The 20,327-nt window shown below is 47.5% G+C and overlaps 1 protein-coding gene across 3 annotated transcripts in view; it reads left to right on the forward strand.

Moving 5' to 3' along the window:
• The window catches only part of PLEKHA2 (pleckstrin homology domain containing A2), a 1,084,343-nt gene that overhangs the window by 1,044,035 nt on the left and 19,981 nt on the right, over positions 1-20,327 (forward strand). For all 3 annotated transcript variants that reach the window (XM_069617914.1, XM_069617916.1, XM_069617915.1), the window contains one exon: positions 4,351-4,414. In XM_069617914.1, coding sequence (XP_069474015.1) covers positions 4,351-4,414 — 64 coding nt within the window. The remainder of the gene's footprint in view (positions 1-4,350; positions 4,415-20,327) is intronic.

Below are 20,327 nucleotides of genomic sequence, written 5' to 3' on the forward strand. Positions count from 1 at the left end.
TTTGCTTGGAAGATTTCAGAGTAGTCCTAGGCTTTTGGTTGCTGTTGTGTGAAACATATGTCCTCGTCATAAGGGTGTCTGTGAAATTCGTACAGCAACCTGTAGATTTGTCTCTCTAAATCAATGGCGTCTGATACCATTCTAATAACTTGCAACAACTGGCTGCATGTAACCCTTTTATCGTAGGTTTTAGATGGAAACTTTTAACATATGTTATTACGACGGTCTGTGGGTTTAACAAATAATGCTGTTGTTAAATTATCACCATTTGTTTTCACATCAACATCTAAAAAGTTAAGCAAATCTCACTCTACTAAATTGTAAACTTAATATGGTCATTCATATTTTTTCATATTGCCAAAAAATATCTCAAAGTCTTCTTCTGCCCCTGACCATATCCTAAAGGTATCGTCAATTTATCTTTTATATTATTTAAAATTATGTTTCAACAATTAAGAGCCTGATGTGCACAACTGTTTTAACATGGGAAAGTCCCATTCAAAACATGTGTGTAAATCAGACCCTATCTTGTCTAATACAAATCTATTTTCAAAATGCAGCATAAAGACATTAGCACAACCAGGAGCCGTCAGGTAATTGGACCGTGCTGGTGAGCAGACGTCTGGTTTGTGGGCCCCCGCTTACTCCCAGATTAGAGTCCCGCTCACTGTGCTGGTGGGCCTCTGATTGGGGATGCCGGGGAAGGGGGTGTCGTTTTTACTAGACATCAATGTGCAGCCAGTCTGGTTATGTTTTATGCCTGTGGAATGGCGTTTTCTGCTGGTCATCATGGTTAAAGCAAACATGATAAGAGTTTTTATGTGGCTAGGCTGGCCTACGTTGCTGCAGCCAGTCTGGTTACTTTTTCTTACTGCGGCATGGCATTTCTTTTTACTGGGCATCAAATTTAAAGTTAACAATATTTGCTTATCATGATTGCTTTAACCTTGATACGCACTAAAACAAAGGTCTAAAAAAGAGTCGGAAATACATGTTTGACCTCACCCAGGCTGTTGAGCATGGTGTTGTTATTGATAGATTTCTGCAATGTTTTTAGATGGTGGTCAATAGTAGTTCCGTTTTGCAACTGTTAAAGGCCCCCTTTAAAGGCTGACTTTTAAGGCCGTCGTGTATGTCCCCTGTCCAGCCCTGCTGCAGTTACATCACAGCCCAGGAGTGCTCCCACAATCTCTGCCACGTGGGCTCAGAAGATCAGGTAATCCCCATTGGGCTATTTTCCATAGAATCTATTACCCCTTCAGTCATTGCCACCTGCACGACAATAAGCTCACTCGATGAGCTTTGCCCGGAAAGCCTGCCTTTGAGCCAATCTGATTGGATGACTGCTGGTCAAATGCAGCATCATCCAGGTAGATGGCTGGCAATGCTGGCCCCCTTTACAGGCCGACTTTTAAGGATGTTGTGTGTGTCCCCTGTCCGGCAATGACCGCACCTCCCTATGTCTCTTCACAAGGCGCTTGCTGATCCTCGGATCATGGGGATGCTACTCATGATGACCCTGTATGCCCAGCCTGGGGCTAGACCAGGTAAGGTCAACAATGCCTCTCGTAGGTTCCTCGTCCTCATGACTGTTCGATTATGTTTCCACTACATCTTTCCAGGATCATTACAGTCATAATGCCATCAAACCCTCAACAATTCTGCTAGTAAAGCCTTACTCTGCTGATGTGGCCCCAGCACGTCTGGCGTGGCCTTTCAAGCTGATTCACATAGTCACTGTAACTTTAATTGTATTGTTTATATAGCGCCTATGGACAGGTAAGTGTTCCAAAGCGCACAAGGAGGGTGGGAACATGGGGAAAAAACAACAGTCGCTCAAAGCCCTTGAAATTCTGAGACGATAATAGTCTGCACAGGCAGAGTGTGTGCGTAAATATACATTTAACAGTTGAGACACAACAAATAGGCCGGATGGCGATACTGCAGTTTTACCAGTGCAATTAAGGGGAGAAGACAAGGGAGAACAGACATACGATCTTCAGGCACATAGCCTTTGGATCGTGCAAGTGCATAGTCGGTCACAGTGAGGAGGAGGTCCAAGTGCACCCAGTCGACGGAGACTGGGGTAAGTGCAGAGAGAGCCACTCTCATGGGTTATTTCTAAGTGCAGTGAAGGTGGGTGGGTGAAGGGCCCTGAGGTAAGCGCGGGAGAGGACTGGTGGGGGTGCCTGGGTCCGGTGAGACTCTGAAGTACCACAGCCAGCCAGTCAGAAAGTTGTAAGGAAGAGGAGGGAGAAATGGAGAGAGCAGAGAGCTAGGTTAGCAGGGTAGAGAGAGAGCGAAGGAAGAGGGGAAGAGGAAGGTTTTGAGGAGTTTCCGGAACTTAAGAAGGTCAGGCTCAAGATGGAGGGCGGCAGGGAGGCTATTCCATAGGGAGGGTCGGCTGAGGATAAGAATCTCCCTCCAAATGTCTGCTTGGAGAACCATCTCACTTGCAGAAGATTGGATATAGATGAGCAGAGGGCTTGTGAGGGACAGTATTTATGTAGGCAGCATTGAAGATAGGTAAGTCCCTGGCCCCAGAAAGCCTTGTGGACAATGCAGAGGGTCTTGAACTTGATCCTTACAGCCATGGGGAGCCAGTGAAGTGATTTCAGTGCTGGAGAGATGCGATCCATGGTGAGAACTAAGGCTCTGGAGGCAGTGAGCCGCTGGGGGAAAGTATCCTCACTGCTACTCATGTAATTGTATCCTCCTGCAACAAACGTTATACCTACAATGTCTATTTTGCCCTGCTTTACCAATGCAGTCCCATCTCCCCTGGCTGGCCTTTCCAGCTGATTCTCATAACCACTGTAACTTTAATGTTACATAGCATATCCTCACTGCTACTCATGTTATGTTATCCTCCAGCAACGAACGTTATACCTACAAAGTCTATTTTTTCCCTGCTTTACCGTTGCGGCACCAGCACCCCTGACACGATCTTATCCATGCATGATTCTCCAGAAACAAACATAATACCTGATTTAACCTACAACCGACCTGCTTTGACCTGCAGCCTTGTGCTGTATTTGAAACTCATCTTCTCTGCAACCTACCTAATTTGACCTGCAGCCCGTATGATGTATTTGCAATCTGTAACGTACCTGATTTGACCTGCAGTCTTGTGCTGTATTTGTAAACTTATCCTCTCTACAATCTACCTGATTTGACTTGCAGCTTTGTGCTATATATGTAACTTTCATAGTCTGCTTGTACACCCGATGTAGCCCCCCCGCCCCCCCCCCCCCCCGCTCCATGAGGTGAGGCTTTGCCAGACTGTGCCGTTCCCGAATGAAAAGATCTTTTCACTAAAAGGTCGCTTTAGAAAGACTGCTCCGTGACTGCACGGAGCAGTCGTTCTAAAGCAAACTGCCACGCCCCTGCTGCATAGCAGTGTGTGGCAGGGGCTGACATGTTCTTTGGGACCAAGAAGCTTAGGGCGAGGAGAACGGGGAAGTGTGCGTGTGTTGTATGTATGTGTTTTGGTTTCAGGGGTCGGGGACTGGGACTGAAATCACGCGGGAGAAGGTGGTGGAAGGGGGCAGGGGCTGATATCTAGCAGGAGAGGGTGGGTGTGGGGGGAGAACAATGGGGTGCTCGGGGGTGAATCCCCCTGAATATTAAAAAGGGGGAAAACGCATTTTAAAGGTCTCAAAAGAAAAAGACCCTTACCATGCCGGTTTTATGATCAAAAGAAAATCAGTCATTTTCTCTTGAGACCTTTAAGAAAAGGTCATTTCACATAGAACCGACTGTGCCGCTATACTAATTCTTCTTTTTACCTACCTGTACCTGCACACATGATGTAGCCCCACGCACCATGAGGTGAGGCTTTGCCAGACTGTGCACCTATAGCAATGCTGCTTTTTACCTATGCACACCTGATGTAGCCCCCCCCCCGCACCACGGTTTGATTGACAATGCCATCATCATGCAGGCAAATTGCATAGGGCATACGTGAAGCAAAGCAGTTTTTTCGTTATTCCTACATTTCATTTAAAGCATTTATTTATTTACTTTGGTTCATTGTTTTACAAAAAATATTTTTTCTTGTTTTTCCCCCTTTACTAAATAGCGAGCAATGCAATATTAGTTTTGAGTAATATGTATAAATGTAACATGTCTGGCCATTTTATTCATGTGAAGAGCCATCCAAACATGCTTGGTTCATCCCTAATCTAATCAGCAATGACATCGGTAAACAAATCATGTTTGCCCATTTTGGTTTCATGCATGTATTCACGGAATATGGTATACTTCTTGCAAATACGTGTGCAAATACGTGTGTACTGTGATCTGATTTTTTATGCGGATTTGCAACTATCTACTTTCTTCTCTATTTAGGGACCTGTTGACGAGGGATAACCTATTTGAAATAATAACAAGCTCCAGGATATTCTATGTGCAGGTAAAATGAGTATTTATGTACATGGTATTACACTCAAAGGAGTGCATTCTAACAATCAGTGAAACACAGCTTTAGGGCCTGGGTGGTGCATAGGGCAGAAGATCTCATATCACATGCACCCCTCAGGGCACACATGTCCTGCAGCTTTAGGGCCTGGGTGGCGCATAGGGCAGAAGGATCTCATATCACATGCACCCCTCAGGGCACACATGTCCTGCAGCTTTAGGGCCTGGGTGGCGCATAGGGCAGAAGGATCTCATATCACATGCACCCTTCAGGGCACACATGTCCTGCAGCTTTAGGGCCTGGGTGGCGCATAGGGCAGAAGGATCTCATATCACATGCACCCTTCAGGGCACACGTCCTGCAGCTTTAGGGCCTGGGTGGCGCATAGGGCAGAAGGATCTCATATCACATGCACCCCTCAGGGCACACATGTCCTGCAGCTTTAGGGCCTGGGTGGCGCATAGGGCAAAAGGATCTCATATCACATGCACCCCTCAGGGCACACATGTCCTGCAGCTTTATGGCCTGGGTGGCGCATAGGGCAGAAGGATCTCATATCACATGCACCCCTCAGGGCACACATGTCCTGCAGCTTTATGGCCTGGGTGGCGCATAGGGCAGAAGGATCTCATATCACATGCACCCCTCAGGCCACACATGTCCTGCAGATTTAGGGCCTGGGTGGCGCATAGGGCAGAAGGATCTCATATCACATGCACCCCTCAGGCCACACATGTCCTGCAGCTTTAGGACCTGGGTGGCGCATAGGGCAGAAGGATCTCATATCACATGCACCCTTAAGGGCACACATGTTTTGCAGCTTTAGGGCCTGGGCGGCGCATAGGGCAGAAGGATCTCATATCACATGCACCCCTCAGGGCACACATGTCCTGCAGCTTTAGGGCCTGGGCGGCGCATAGGTCAGAAGGATCTCATATCACATGCACCCTTCAGGGCACACATGTCCTGCAGCTTTAGGGCCTGGGCGGCGCATAGGGCAGAAGGATCTCATATCACATGCACCCTTCAGGGCACACATGTCCTGCAGCTTTAGGGCCTGGGCGGCGCATAGGGCAGAAGGATCTCATATCACATGCACCCTTCAGGGCACACGTCCTGCAGCTTTAGGGCCTGGGTGGCGCATAGGGCAGAAGGATCTCATATCACATGCACCCCTCAGGGCACACATGTCCTGCAGCTTTAGGGCCTGGGTGGCGCATAGGGCAAAAGGATCTCATATCACATGCACCCCTCAGAGCACACATGTCCTGCAGCTTTAGGGCCTGGGTGGCGCATAGGGCAGAAGGATCTCATATCACATGCACCCTTAAGGGCACACATGTCCTGCAGCTTTAGGGCCTGGGTGGCGCATAGGGCAGAAGGATCTCATATCACATGCACCCTTCAGGGCACACATGTCCTGCAGCTTTAGGGCCTGGGTGGCGCATAGGGCAAAAGGATCTCATATCACATACACCCTTCAGGGCACACATGTCCTGCAGCTTTAGGGCCTGGGTGGCGCATAGGGCAGAAGGATCTCATATCACATACACCCTTCAGGGCACACATGTCCTGCAGCTTTATGGCCTGGGTGGCGCATAGGGCAGAAGGATCTCATATCACATACACCCCTCAGGGCACACATGTCCTGCAGCTTTAGGGCCTGGATGGCGCATAGGGCAGAAGGATCTCATATCACATGCACCCTTCAGAGCACACATGTGCCTGCAGCGTTAGGGCTGAAAGGGCATACTGGAACCCGAGAAATGTAACATTCTGTTTACTGACTGTCCATTTTGAAGTTATGCTTGGTAATTATGATCCTAGTAGTGCAGGGGTCTGCAACCTTTGGCCCCACAGTCCGAAGCAGCACAATCTGTGGTGAAAGATCTTGGGAGTAGTAGTCTAAAACATCTGGAGAGCCGCAGATTGAAGACCCCTGCGCTAGCTTGTCAGATGTGCCAGCTGGACAGCACAGACCCGCATGCGAAGCAGCGGTGCGCGCTTCTCCACCTGAGTGCTCCAACCCGTGCTCCAGTGGAATAACCTTTGTCTAGCATGGGAGAAGAGGCCAATACCTCTACATGCAGACTAGGATGGTTGGTTTCGTTATATGAAAACCTTTACGCTGCAAACGGGCTGAGGCCCTCAACCAATATGATGTGACTAATCACTGGTATTCACTGATAACATTGATTTTTTGAAAACGGGTAAATGGAATCTTGATGCAAGAAGACTGTGTTGACACTCATTGGGCCAGATCACGAGTTGGGCGGTAGCCATTAAATACGGCCGTAACGCTAATACCGCCACATTTAAGGGCTGGCCTGATCACGAGTTGGGATCTAAATGGGCTGTTTTACCTCCAGCCTTTTGCTGCAGGTGAAAATCCCATTTAGCGCTCTTATTTTCGGTGCAATTAACGCCGGCGGTATTAGCGCACAGTAATTGCACCAATAATGCCCCATTGGGTCCATCAGACACAATGGGGGATGGGGATTTCCCGTTCTCGCCCAACCCATGATCTGACGCTAAAAGCGACCGCTGGGATACTGCCCAACTCGTGATAAGGCCCATTGTCTTTCTTCCAGCAGACTAGACACACGTAGGTGCTCTGAGACTACTACGGTGGTGATCGTATTAACATAATGTTCTTACTGTCTCTGCAAAGTAGCAGACCACCAATGCATTTTAGCAACATAAATCTGACATGATAGGTTTGGTTGCTAAAATAAATGACATGATACTTTTGGTGCCGAAGTTAGCCTTTTGCGTGGCAGGGGTAAAGGGGCAAGGGAAAGCAAAGGCGTGCACAAAGTGCAAATTTACAAATATGAAAAGTGCAGCATTGACAGTTTCAGCCATTGCTTGGTGAAAAGATGTTCTGTGTTCACGCGCCCAGGCGCACTTGGCTATGTCAAGGGGAAAGCAGAGTGGAGAGAGGGTGCAGGCGAGGTGTGTGACTGAATATGAATGTGAGGATTGATGATTAAGTGAGGGCCGGGGAGGATGTGGGAATGCATGCTTATGAGGTGAGAAGGATGGGAAAGCGTATGGTGCAGACGGGATGAATAAAGGATTTTGAAGAGGGGCGACCCAATGAAGGTGTTAGGGGATATGTCAGCGTGAGGATAGATGGATGGATGCATGCATGTGATGTGCACTAATCGATTATTGAATAAGCATATAGTGATTGATAAGTGATTGCGAGGATTGGCGAATCAATGAGAACGTGAGGCTGAGTGACTGAGCAAATGTGAAAACAACAGTGTCAAGCCAACTGCAAGGCATGTCACGTGATTTCATGGTTTACCTTGTAGGAGTCAGGAAGTTCAACCCACACAGTGCCACAGATAGCATTTGATGCCACAGGGTATGTGGCTCCTCAGGGGGAACCAGAATTCTAAATGATACAATGTCACTGACCACCAGTGAACACTAATATTCACCTGGAATTTGGGTGATGTGCTCCCTAAGTGCTGTAGGAAGGATCAGTAGGTTCCCCCACGAAATTATTCTACAAAATGGTTGCAATGGTGCATTTGATAGAACAATTTGAGAAAAATGTGCCAAAAAAGTCATGCAATGTAGATCAAGTTCAGTTGGTTAAAGAAATAAAGAATGCAATAGATGTAAGGCCCCCAAAAGTACTCAGGAGAATGTTACAACTTTTTGATGATGCCTGTGCCCATAATATATGCCAGCACTGCCACTGTAGAAACGTTCACAATGTTGTACACGCCATACATGCAAGCATTCCCGTGGTAAAGCTTTCATAAAGCTACAACGATAATATGTGCCAGCATTCCCACTGTAAAATTGAAATATTGCTGCACCCACAGCACATGCCAGCATTCCCACTGTAAAGCACTTTCATAATGTGTGTGCTCATAATATGTCCGAGCATTCCTGCTGTAAAATACTTCCATGCCACTGGTGCCAAGCGTAAATGTCATCATTGCCAGGGTACAGCTTGCAGGATGCTACAGCTGTGTCCACAATATATTCAAAATACTCAAATGTCTTGAGAATTGCGTGCTGTACAGAAGGGATGCCTAAGTGCTCACCGCAATACTTTAAAAAAATGTTTATCTTGGGGATACAGGAGGGGGTGAGAAAGTGGGTATTTTAGGAAAAAAGGTAGCTCAATTTCTTCCTAATGTAATCACATAAGAATGGCATGCGCAGAGACCCAAGGGGAGCCACAGCAGCCACCGGTAGCTCATCAACTCTGCTTCTCTGGGACAATTATAAACAAAGCACTACAAGTCACAGAATGCAAAGCCAAAACCGGGACTGACTGAGCCTATCCACCCGGCCACTCCTAAACTATGTCTCTAAAAAGCAAACCTCTGCCATGAGGTTAGGATCCCATGCAGCAAGGCAACCATACACCGTCAGGATGACACCCCTTGAAACCTCGATGCCTCAAGGCAGTGCACTCCATTTAATGGGCAACCTGCATATGCCATCAATTTCCACTGAATCCCTCCCAACCTTGCACCTTCTTTTCCTCCATATACTCTTTCCTCACCTCCACAGCAACAGTAATTGGGGTATTTGAGCTACAAATAGACGCAGTGTGAAAGGTGGCCCGTACCACACCCAGCCCACGAATTGTGTCCTCGGGAGTCCAAATGGGTGGACTCTAGACTAGTCATAAAATAGCGCAGCCAAGCCTTCCCGATTTCATAGCAGAAAGGTGCACTTCTCTTTCAAGAATCTGGCTGGGAGGGAGAGCAGAGACCGGATGTAGCGTTATGACTAGAGTGACAGCAGTATTCTTCCAGTCAGGACCATGATATGAATAGAGTGACAGCAGTATTCGTCCAGTCAGGACCATGATATAAATAGAGTGACAGCAGTATTCATCCAGTCGGGACCATGATATGAATAGAGTGACAGCAGTGTTCATCCAGTCAGGACCATGATATGAATAGAGTGACAGCAGTGTTCATCCAGTCAGGACCATGATATGAATAGAGTGACAGCAGTATTCATCCAGTCCAGGGCACCCAGGAGTGTGCAGAGAACATTGTCCAAATGTTTACAACTTGGTTCTCTTTTGACTTCTGCAGAACAGCGTGGCCGCAAATCAATGTTGCAGAGCGGCAGATTAATTATTTATTTACAATGTAAATAAATAATTAATCTGCCACTTTGCAATGTAGTCTTCATTCAATGTGGCTGGGCCTGCCACCCTTACACAGAGGGGCGCGTCCCGTTTTACAGAGCTTTTCCCTACTGTAAAGTGTGTGGAGCGCGTAGTTCCATTCACTCTATGTAACCATCACAATCCAGGAGGCTGGCAGGGCACTAAAGGGGTGGCCCCGCCAGTATTGTAATCTGTGCGCAAACAGCGCACAAGAATCTGACCTTTCTGTAGGCTAGCAACAGGTTTAATGAAGAATGTCATTGGCTGGTTGCCAGCCAATGACATCCATGATTGTAGGTGGGGTTGAGTCCATGGGCGCATCCGTGTGCCTTTGAAATTCTCACTTCGTGAGTTAAGTGGATGGACTCAGAGCTGCCCAGAGAACAGCAGGCCCACTTCACGTGCTGCGCACCGCAGAATTAGCCCTCGCCAACTCCGGTAAGTACTGAAGATTCTGCACCCACACCTCGAAAAATGATCTTACCTTCTCCCGATGGCTAGACGCCAGAGTTCATGCACCCCTCTTACCTTCTTTAAACTCGGATATATGTGTCTGAGGCTGAGACGACCCGCCTTCCTCCCGAGCCCTTTTTAACAAATATGGGTGATTTGTATTGGCCTCCAACCCCCCACCCTCCCCAGCCATTTTAAGAACTTACAATCAATCACTATATACTATACTGCGTTTGTTCCGTCCCGAGCCTCATTATCTCGGCGTTGCCATAAAGCCCGCCTGCCTTTGCCTACTCCTTACCACAGCCCACCCCGTCTGCACTCTCCCACACCTCAAAAAAGTATCTTATCTTCTCCTGATGCCTCATGCCCTGCTGCCTCCGCACCGCCTTCTTCATCAACAAGACACTGTCTGGCTCTTGCCACATATGACATTGGAAGAGAGCACGTCCGTGCAGAGCCCCTGATTCCATTCCCATGCAGGACATTTGTGTTCATTTTCCAAATGACACCAAAGACTGTGTATTAGCTGAGTGCCATGGTTTCTTTATTCAAACAATACTCTAGGACCCTGGGGATTAGCCCTGGCATGCTTATAACAAGAACCCCCTCCCCAGCAGGCGGCACTTACATTAAGGCCCTGCCCCTCATGATCTGCGAGTTATGACTGCCGCATCAGGTGTTATTTGTTCAACAGTAGCACACAAGATATCAAACCCGTCAAGAGCCGAGTAAGCGCTATAGAGTTTTGACCATAGGTTCCAAATAGGTCTTTGCAACACAGAGGCTCAACCCGCTCATTGACCGGCACCTTTAGATAGATATTTGCTAATAGAATGAAACCCTGTATGCATGTATGGGATATTGATACTGCATAGCTAGAACGTAATGCAACAGTTCATATTTAAAAACAAAAATATGTCTGGGGTCCATTTGAAAAACCTTCCCCAATACTAAGTGTGATTTGTGAAAAAAGTAGCGTTTAAAAAATTGAAGGTTAATTAGTATTTACAGATGTGTAAACTACCACTAAATCAAAAAACGACTCATGCCAGGTTCACAAAAGACGGTCCAACTAGGGGATTTTCATAACTTTTGGCATAAATCCCAGAGATTATGATCGAGTATGGATGCATACCGTAAAAATAGAACAGCAAATGTAGATGTTCGGCCAGTGCAGAATTATGCAGATATGGGTCTGACGAGGGGGTGCCCGAATTTGGAATAGGACATACACACAAGCATGTAACTTAATCTGTCTTAGAGTGTAAGGGAAAAGACGCGAGTTACTGCACACAACGTTTTTTGTGCAAGTGTTGGGTAAGACGTGTGAAAATGAATTACTTTGTATGTAAGTGTCGGGCTGGGGTTAGGGTATGTATAATGGGCCGGGGACGGAGACATTTCGAGCTTGAGTGAGGCTTTTCTGTGAACCGGGTATAGGTCACATGGATCTGGTGCAGGTGAATCTGAAGTGGAACTACTGGCCTGACCCTCTTCAGTTACTGACATAGAGGAGGTAGGGCTATATACGAGCCCTGGCACTTGTCTCTCCTTGACCCGTCCCTAGACCTAGAAGAGAGCTCCTACTGGCTGGCTGGGCGTCTGGCGGGTCATGGCTAGGTATGTACCAAAGAGTAAGGGATGCATGGTCCACCCTGCCATCTTCTTGCATAGGCCTGTCACAGTTGAGTTTGACCCCTGAAAGCAGACCTGTATAAGTGAATTCACACTTTTGTATATAAAAAAACTGAATTGAATATTTTTCTATTGTTATATTATGTATGGAATGTCTATTCCTCACTGTAAATTTCATGTCAGTTTAGTATTACAATTTTCCTTTTCTGTTTCGTGAAATAAAAAAAGATTTTTTTGGAAATGTTTTTTCAATTTGGTTTCATCTTGTGCTAGATTTCTATCTGATTATCTCAGTTTGCTTTAAGGAAGAATAAGTTGGATATCTTTCTTTGGATACCATGTAAATTAGGAGTTTATTCATTTATTTCTTACAGCTTTTGAATTTTTTTGTGTGACCCTGAAAGCAACAAGCCTGCAGGTGGTCCCTGACCTCATATTGACACTGCACACAAGAAGTAGTATCACATGATTTTTGACCCCATGGACTGGCCCACTGTTTACTTTTTAAACGTGCTATGTTGAAATCTCAGGGCTGCAGCATGTTAATAAGCGTTGAGTGATAACAGCTACAGCTAGTCTGCTTCGGAAACTACGAAGAGCAAACAGAATACTTGATTTGCATAGATTACCCAGAATGTCTTATAATCACAGGCTTTGTGGGGAGATAGGGCTACGAGGTTGGCGTTTGCAACTGGACCCGTGAATTAAATCGATTATTGCGGAACTATGGGATTTGTGGAGGTTTCTGTGCTACAGCATGGTGTATATTCAAAAAAAGCAAGCATCAAGTTAAACAGCCCCTTTTAAAACATCTACTGCAGTCTATGTTGACTAAAGTAGATGTGCTGATTTTCAAAATCCCACATCTTTATTTGGGGAGCAAATATGCTAAATTCAAATACATCTCGACATTCATAAAACATTTCTTTTCACTTCATCTCTCGGCTCACTTGTTCTTTGAACAGCTGAGCAGCCATGGTCTGCTGGTCTCCAGCCCTTGAAAACATGAGAAGCTAACATCATTAGGCAGTGGGTGGAGAGGGGTTTTTGGGTAAATGCATCGCCAGGCTTGGAACCAAGAACAGGCTGCCTCTGGTATTAGTCCTGACTCCTAGCACAGGCGACAGCTGTGGCAAAAGAACCACCAAGCAACATCATCATAAGCCCAAGAACAAGCGCTGGCCACCAGCTCTGGCACAAACCCCAGTCATGAAAAGCAGCCCTGGTACACAAGCATAAGTCCCAGCTCCACTACCATTACTCGATAGCTATATAATGAATGTATTCATGCATACAACATAGTACCAGCTATTCACAATACAAGCTGCTGTAAAAAAACATGATCACACCTGCACATGTAAGAAACATGTGCCACCATTAGTATGTAAAACCTAATGCTTTTTATGTCATATTTCTGTGGGTTTGGACAATAAATTGCTAAATTTGGAAGCCATTTTTCCAAACTTTTCGCGGGGGCGAGAACCCACCCGCACCCCCGTGGTGTGGGTTGGCCTCGCTCGCTGCGCTCTTTGCCCTGAGAAATGTACGCCGCACCACCTTTCAAAGTCACCAGCCGCCACTGATTTTGGCCAAGGCGGCTTCGCCAGCTTTCAGGCAAAACTATTAATGGACTATATCTAGGTTTAAGCGACAGGTTAGATGCTTGGTGGTAGGGGGGCTGGGGGGATACTGCAATGGCCTGCAAGAGACCCTCCCCATCTGCCCTACAGAAAATTATATAAAAAAAAGATCAAAAGCATTTTGGTCATGCAGCATCAGTAACATCATGATGGATATTTGATGCAATTATCGCCTGGAAGCCAAACACTGTCTGTCCCTTGAGATGGAAAGTCCAGCGTCCCAGGCCACAGTTACATTAGCAATTAAAGGGACGTGTCCTATCACCTCTTTGTCCGACTTGGAATGTCGTTGCATTGCTTTCTACTCCCTTGACGAGAAACTCATTAGTGTGGCCCTTTGCACGTGGGGCTCACTTCACCTGCTCGGTTATTAGCGTTCACGTTGCCCTGCTCCCAGCGAGCTCTTCCCTGAAGCTCTGAGTGGGGCTACTCACCCAGGCGGGCATGCAGGCAGGGACACGCAGCGGATCTCTTTAGTACCTGCCCCCTGCGGCAACATGAGCCTCAGGGAACTGAGGCAGCAGCGTGGGCAGGCGCCCACCCTCTGCTTCCATCTCAGAGAGCCAGTGCTCGCGCACCTGGTTGGGCAGCCCGCCTGACACATTAAGGTAGGGTGAGCAGACGTCCCGGTTTTGCAGGGACTGTCCCGGATTTGGGTGCTCTGTCCCGCTTTCTCAAGGTTATGTTTCCATTGGAAACTGCAGTGGTCCCGGTTTTTGGCAGGCAGGAATGCACAATCTCGCACAGAAGACATACTGCATTTTGCAACTTAAGATACTGCTAGTTGTGATATATTAATTATAATATGTGTTTATTTGAACAGTAACACTTAAACCCCCTTCTCCTCCAAAAGCTACTGAAGTGTAGTGCCTTGACAGACACTTTTAAGAGTTAGTGCTACTGTTATGTTAGTTGCCCTGTCACGGTTTTTTACTTTTTAAATCTGGTCACCCTACATTAAGGGAGCCTTTTACCTGCAAGTGTGGATACCACAGCAGAGCTCATTATAAAAGGGTTTAACATAGTAGAAAATCGGTGCAGTCTGAACATGTGTGCACTTTCCCCACGAGCCCTTTCTTTGCACTGTCGTGATGCTGCGTAATTGGGAACTGCACCATTTCCTTTGTTTTATTAATGATATAGAGTGCACGCAGGCGGGGTTTGGGAATCCCACTCCCAAGTACTCGTTCCCGCTGGGGAGCCAGGGTACACACATCTAGAAGCACACTATGGCAAGCGGTATCTAGCACGTCGTAGTATGGCAAGCAGTATCTAGCTCGTCGTAGTATGGCAAGCGGTGTTTAGCACGTCGTAGTATGGCAAGCGGTATCTAGCACATCGTAGTATGGCAAGCGGTATCTAGCACGTCGTAGTATGGCAAGCACTATCTAGCTCGCCGTAGTATGGCAAGCAATATCTAGCTTGTTGTAGTATGGCAAGCGGTGTTTAGCACGTCGTAGTATGGCAAGCAGTATCTAGCTCGTCGTAGTATGGAAAGCAGTATCTAGCTCGTCGTAGAATGGCAAGCAATATCTAGCTTGTCGTAGTATGGCAAGCGGTGTTTAGCACGTCGTAGTATGGCAAGCAGTATCTAGCTCGTCGTAGTATGGAAAGCAGTATCTAGCTCGTCGTAGAATGGCAAGCAATATCTAGCTTGTCGTAGTATGGCAAGCAATATCTAGCTTGTCGTAGTATGGCAAGCAATATCTAGCTTGTCGTAGTATGGCAAGCAGTGTTTAGCACGTCGTTATATGGCAAGCAGTATCTAGCTCGTCGTAGTATGGCAAGCAGTGTTTATCACGTCGTAGTTTGCCTATGAGGTGTAGTGCTGCTTAGGGCGCGATACCATCGAATATCGTACATCCAGCGAAGGACCTTATTGAAAGTATGATGGGAAAGGGCAAAGTGTGGAATTTCAAATGCCTCCCATTTTCGAAATACCACCTAATTATGCGTTTGTATCACCTGGGATAGGCACTAAATCGTGCTGATAGGAAGTTCGGCTTGAGGTATATCAGCCATATTAACCCCGTGCAGTAATATCTTCACATCCCATGCAGTATTACTCCCATGCCATCGCAATTTTATTTATGTATACATTTATGTATACATTTATATAGCGCCGAAGCCCGCAGGCATCACGGCGCATACTTTTAGACACCAGTTATAAATAGGTAACTTTTTTAAAACGAATGGTATTCAAATAAAACACATCTTGACTTTTTGCCAAACTGTTAATGCCACGCCCAAAACATCTCCTCCACCCCTCTCCCTCCCGCCCCCAGTGTAAGCTAGCTCTGTGCTTTTACAGGGATGCCCCTGTTATTTCTAAGCAGTCTTCTGAAAGGTAAATGGCCTACTTCCATTGGGTGTAATAAACATATGTTAAACAAAGGCACCGTCACCCACTTGGTTTGTAAGGGATATGTGTGTCCTTACGACAGTTCCTTTCACAAGCATTGGCAAAGCCAACAGTTTTGCCTCCTGTTTAAGCATCAGATAGGCCTTTGCCGGGCACTGCCATATTACGCCCAGGTGCTAGCAGCATTAGTGTGCTGTTGCCATTGTATGGCCAGGCAGTACCATTATGTCAGTGCCTGGAAGATGCCTGTCACATGCCCACAGGAAAGCCCGAACTGTTGCCTTTGTCAATGCTTTTGGCTCTCGCTTTCCCATTACCGCAATGTGTTTCTTCGGGAATTAGTGTAGCACACGTAGACATGTGAGAGAGTTATTAGGTCAAGTTGCTAGGATACAACATAGCTGGGTTTAAAATATATATATATTTTTATTTTAAACTATGATTTGACAATAGTACATGATGTGTTGCGTGTCGTGTCTTCCCCACTGTCAGAGCAGGTATTTTTGCAGAATCGCGCGCCGCCAAGGTAGGGCTCTCTTTGGAGTAGGGTTTGTAGGGTTGGCAGAGCATAACGCCCCTGACAGAGTTTAGAAAGTTACTGCAGGTTATCACCCCTCCCCTCTCTCACAGTTCCCTGTGACCTGCTCAGTGTTGTCAGTACTTGGGGGTGCCCGGCTCTGATCTTACACCAATGGCAGATCTGCACACCCCACAACATCTGATCCCAACACTCCAGAGACTGTGAAATGGAGCAGCTCTCTTTCTGACCAGCACTACGCGGCTACATCCTGTTTTGCCGGTCCCTGAGGTCTCTGTGCTTGCTCCCGCTGGAGAAACGGCTCTAGTCCAAGTCTGGGCAGGGGAGCCGATTTATGAATTTCCCAGGGGGGGGGGGGCCCAAATACAGGAAGTGACATCACTGGCAGTTATATGACCGCAAATTTGCATGTAGTCGCCCACCTGGTGCAACGGCGCACGGGGGGTGGGTGCGTGCGCAGCGCAGAACAGTGGAAACATTGGCTAGCATGCACTGCATATACTAAAGTCAAGTAAGAAGGAGATTTAAGCCATCGAGTTGCATTCCAGTAATACATCACTGCCCCTACTCCACCGCTCTATAATTGTCCAGGTTGTAGTAGCCCTCCCTCAAAAGGCAGAGCAACACAACTAGGATGGGAGAATGAAATGCTTGCTAAACAGAAGGTACAGCTGCAAGGTGGAGTACCACCACCACCACCAAAAAGAATTTCCCAATTTAAGGGAAACGAGAAGTAAAGACGTTTCCCGATTAAAAACTACCAAGCAAGACGTGTGTGGTGCCATAGTTCAGTAAAACATCAACAATTCAAACTTACAATAGTGCTGCTGTAGATTGGCCAGCCACAAGTGACATTTGCTAAGATGTTACCTTTGGGTGTAGCTTAATCTTAAACCTTTCAGTGGACACATCAGATGTTCTTCTGAAGTATAATGCAATCCTCGCTGAAGTATAATGCAATCAAGTGTGGTTTCAGACTTGGGGGGGAAGTGTTAACTGTTTTTAATATTGTAGTTTACCAGAAATTCTGGTAAAGTAGTGTACAATGTTAAAAAGCAGTTACCCAGGCTCACCCTGCACACAAGTGTTGTTTGGGACTGATGGAAGCACTTGCGTTTAAATGTTGTAGCCATGGTTATCTCCATGTTTTAAAAACTCCCACTTTCTTGGTTTTCAACATTCATTTGAAACACCCCTTATTCAAAAAATGAAGGAGTCAGTAAAAAATAGTACACTCCACTTATGCTTAATAACGTCTTACCTTCCAAGAAACGAGCATACACCTCATTTGTCAGGGACTGCTATTAGAGGCCCTGGCAGGGCCGGTGCTATCACTAGGCAAGGTTAGGCGCTTACCTATATGTTGGAAATGTTAGAGCTGCAAAATTATTTTTTTAACACACCCACACTACTGCCTTGCCTGGTGATAGTACTGGTACTGTTGTTAGTTACTGTCTGCAGTAAGGCTGGCTGCAGCAGCAGACCAGGTGCCGCAGTGAAGGTTGGGACTTGGGCCCGGGTCAGGGTCACGATGACCACAAGTGCCCCCTTGACCGATCCGATCGTCAACTCAATGGTATGAATGCTACAGTGCAGTGCGTCGACCACGACGCAGGAGTCAGGACAGGTGAGGAGGACCCCTGGACCGAGGTGCTGTGCCGACTACACTGCCAACCAAGTAAGTAGATGTACCAGTGCGCAAACCCACGTTAAACGTGCTTACTTACTTGCAGAACACACATGCTGAAAAACTGCATTGAAGGGCTATGTGGCAGCTCAAGAATGGGTTCCACATCAAGCCCCAAGCAGACTTTTCAAATCAACAAAGCCAGAGTCAGTGCCTGCGAGATATCTCAGCAAGATTGGGGGTGGGGGACTGGGGTGTGGTTGCTGAAGCTGGCAGTGTGTCAGTGACGAGCAGCGCCGCCGCCAGCGAGACGAGGCCCAGTGCCCGGCTCAGTGCCGTCACCCGTCCCCGGGGCTCCATGGCTGGGGCCGCAGGGCATCAGGGGCTGAGAGCGGAACTACTGTGGGGGGCAGTGGCCAGCATGAAGCCTACGGCCCCCCCTGCAGACTGCAGTCCTCACTCAGTGTGGGTGGCTCTACCGCTTGCTTCCCAGGAGCGAGCGCTCCAGGTCCGCCTAAACCACAGTACTTCCATATGTGGCTCAAAGGCTCTGTCAACCTGTGGTAGCATAATATTGCCTGAGCTTTACAAAATGTCATGTATTGTCATGAGGGTCCGTCTGAAGTCTCCCAAAAAGTGCAACTCTTGGTACGACTCCAATCTGGCAGCCCTAAAACGCAAGTGTAGGGCAGCTGAGCGGAAGTCCAAAGGTGATATCGACTCTGCATCCGCACCAAGAAAATAGCCTTTATTCAAGCCTGCATCTCCGTGGTATCAAGCAACACCGCCAACCTTTTCAGTCTGTAAGGAACTGACCAATTCTGAAGCAGCCTCTTCTTCTGTCACACCCACTCAGGACCTTTGCTCGGCCCTGGCTGCACACTTCATCACAAAAACCAAAGACATCCTTTCCTCCCTCCCTCCCTTCCACACCACAACATACACCCACACTGGAGCCTCTTTTGCCCCCCCCACCACTTCTCCTCTCTTCCCTCTCACTCGTCTCACCCGCTGAGGTCGCCAGACAAGTCCGGTCCATGAAGGCCTCATCCAAACAGGTCGCCCCTGCCCCTCCAAAACCATTAAGGACGACATTGACTCCCTTGCCCTGCCGAGCCTTGGCTGATCTCTGCAATCTCTCCTTTTCCACTGGAGTTTTCCCAACGGTTCTTAAGCACTCCCTTGTGCACCCTCTTCTCAAGAAACCCTCTGTCAACCCCTCCATTCTGGCAAACTACCGCCCAGTCTCTATCACTCCTTTCCTGGGCAAACTCCTGGAGAAGTTGGCTATCTCTCAGCTGACCCTCCACACTGAATCTTTTGAGTGCTTCCACGACCTTCAGTCTGTTTTAGAGTATCCAGAGGCACGGAAACTGCTCTTCTGAACACCTGTGAAGAACTGCTCTCAAACTTGACACTAACACTCCCTCTGTCCTCATTTTCGTTGACCTCTCCTCTGCCTTTGACACAGTTAACCACACATCCTGATTGCTCGGCTCCGTGACACCCTGGGAATCACAGTTCAGGCTCTGGTGTGGTTAACCTCCTTTCTCTCCGACGCCCATCCCAGGTGGAACTCGGAGCCTTTCTCTCAACTATCGCACTCTCAACCTGTGGCATACCCCAGGGATCTAACTTATCCCCCTGGTTCTTCAACGTCGATACAGCTGCCTTGGCACGTGTGATTGCCACGTTCACCTCTAACTTCCAGTGCTACGCGTGTGACACACAACTATCTTTCAGGCTACCCTCAGTCACCTCCTTCTCCTCGCTCATATCTTTCCGCTACTCAGTCACCCCTGCTCCCGCCTTCCTACTTTCACTCTGGCCGGCCTCCCTTGGCCCTGTGCCTGCACCCACCTGCAAGGCTAAAAACCTTGGAGTGATCTTCAACTCCACTCTGTCCATCTCCTCTCACATTTCTGACGTCGCTAAAAAGTCTATCAGCTAGACCTCCTCAGAGGTACTCTACCTTTTCTCACTTCCCCCCTCCTAGGATACTGCAGACACAAATGAGCTGCAGTCCCTCAATGTACACAAGCACAAATGGGAGGCCGGCCTTTCGCCATCTCGCCCCCCTACTTTGGAGGAACTCGCTTGGCCATCTCATTGGAGACAGCAAGATCCACTTACCTTGTAGAGAGTCCATTAAACCATGGCGGCTTTCTCATTAACCCAGTTTAACTCTAGATTCTAACTATCAAGTGATGGACCAGCTGCCAAAACAGCGCTACGAGGCTCCAGCGCTGGCGATGATGGCTTTAGAATCCCATGACAGCATCACTCAGAGTTCATTCGCCAGTGCTTTGACTCGTGCTTGGGATGCTCTGCAGGTTTGTAAGCATTCCATTAGGGCAGGTGTGGACGCCACCGACTCAGCATCAAGGGAAATGTCCAGAGGGGCCCTGATACAGCACAGCATCACTCTTGTTGCTTGTTCTTCATTTTCTGGTTTGACATTTCTAAATGTCCTTCATTTAATAGACCCTGGGGC

This window comes from Ambystoma mexicanum, chromosome 10 (assembly GCF_040938575.1).
Source record: "Ambystoma mexicanum isolate Mex_15411 chromosome 10, UKY_AmexF1_1, whole genome shotgun sequence".
Lineage (NCBI taxonomy): Eukaryota > Metazoa > Chordata > Amphibia > Caudata > Ambystomatidae > Ambystoma > Ambystoma mexicanum.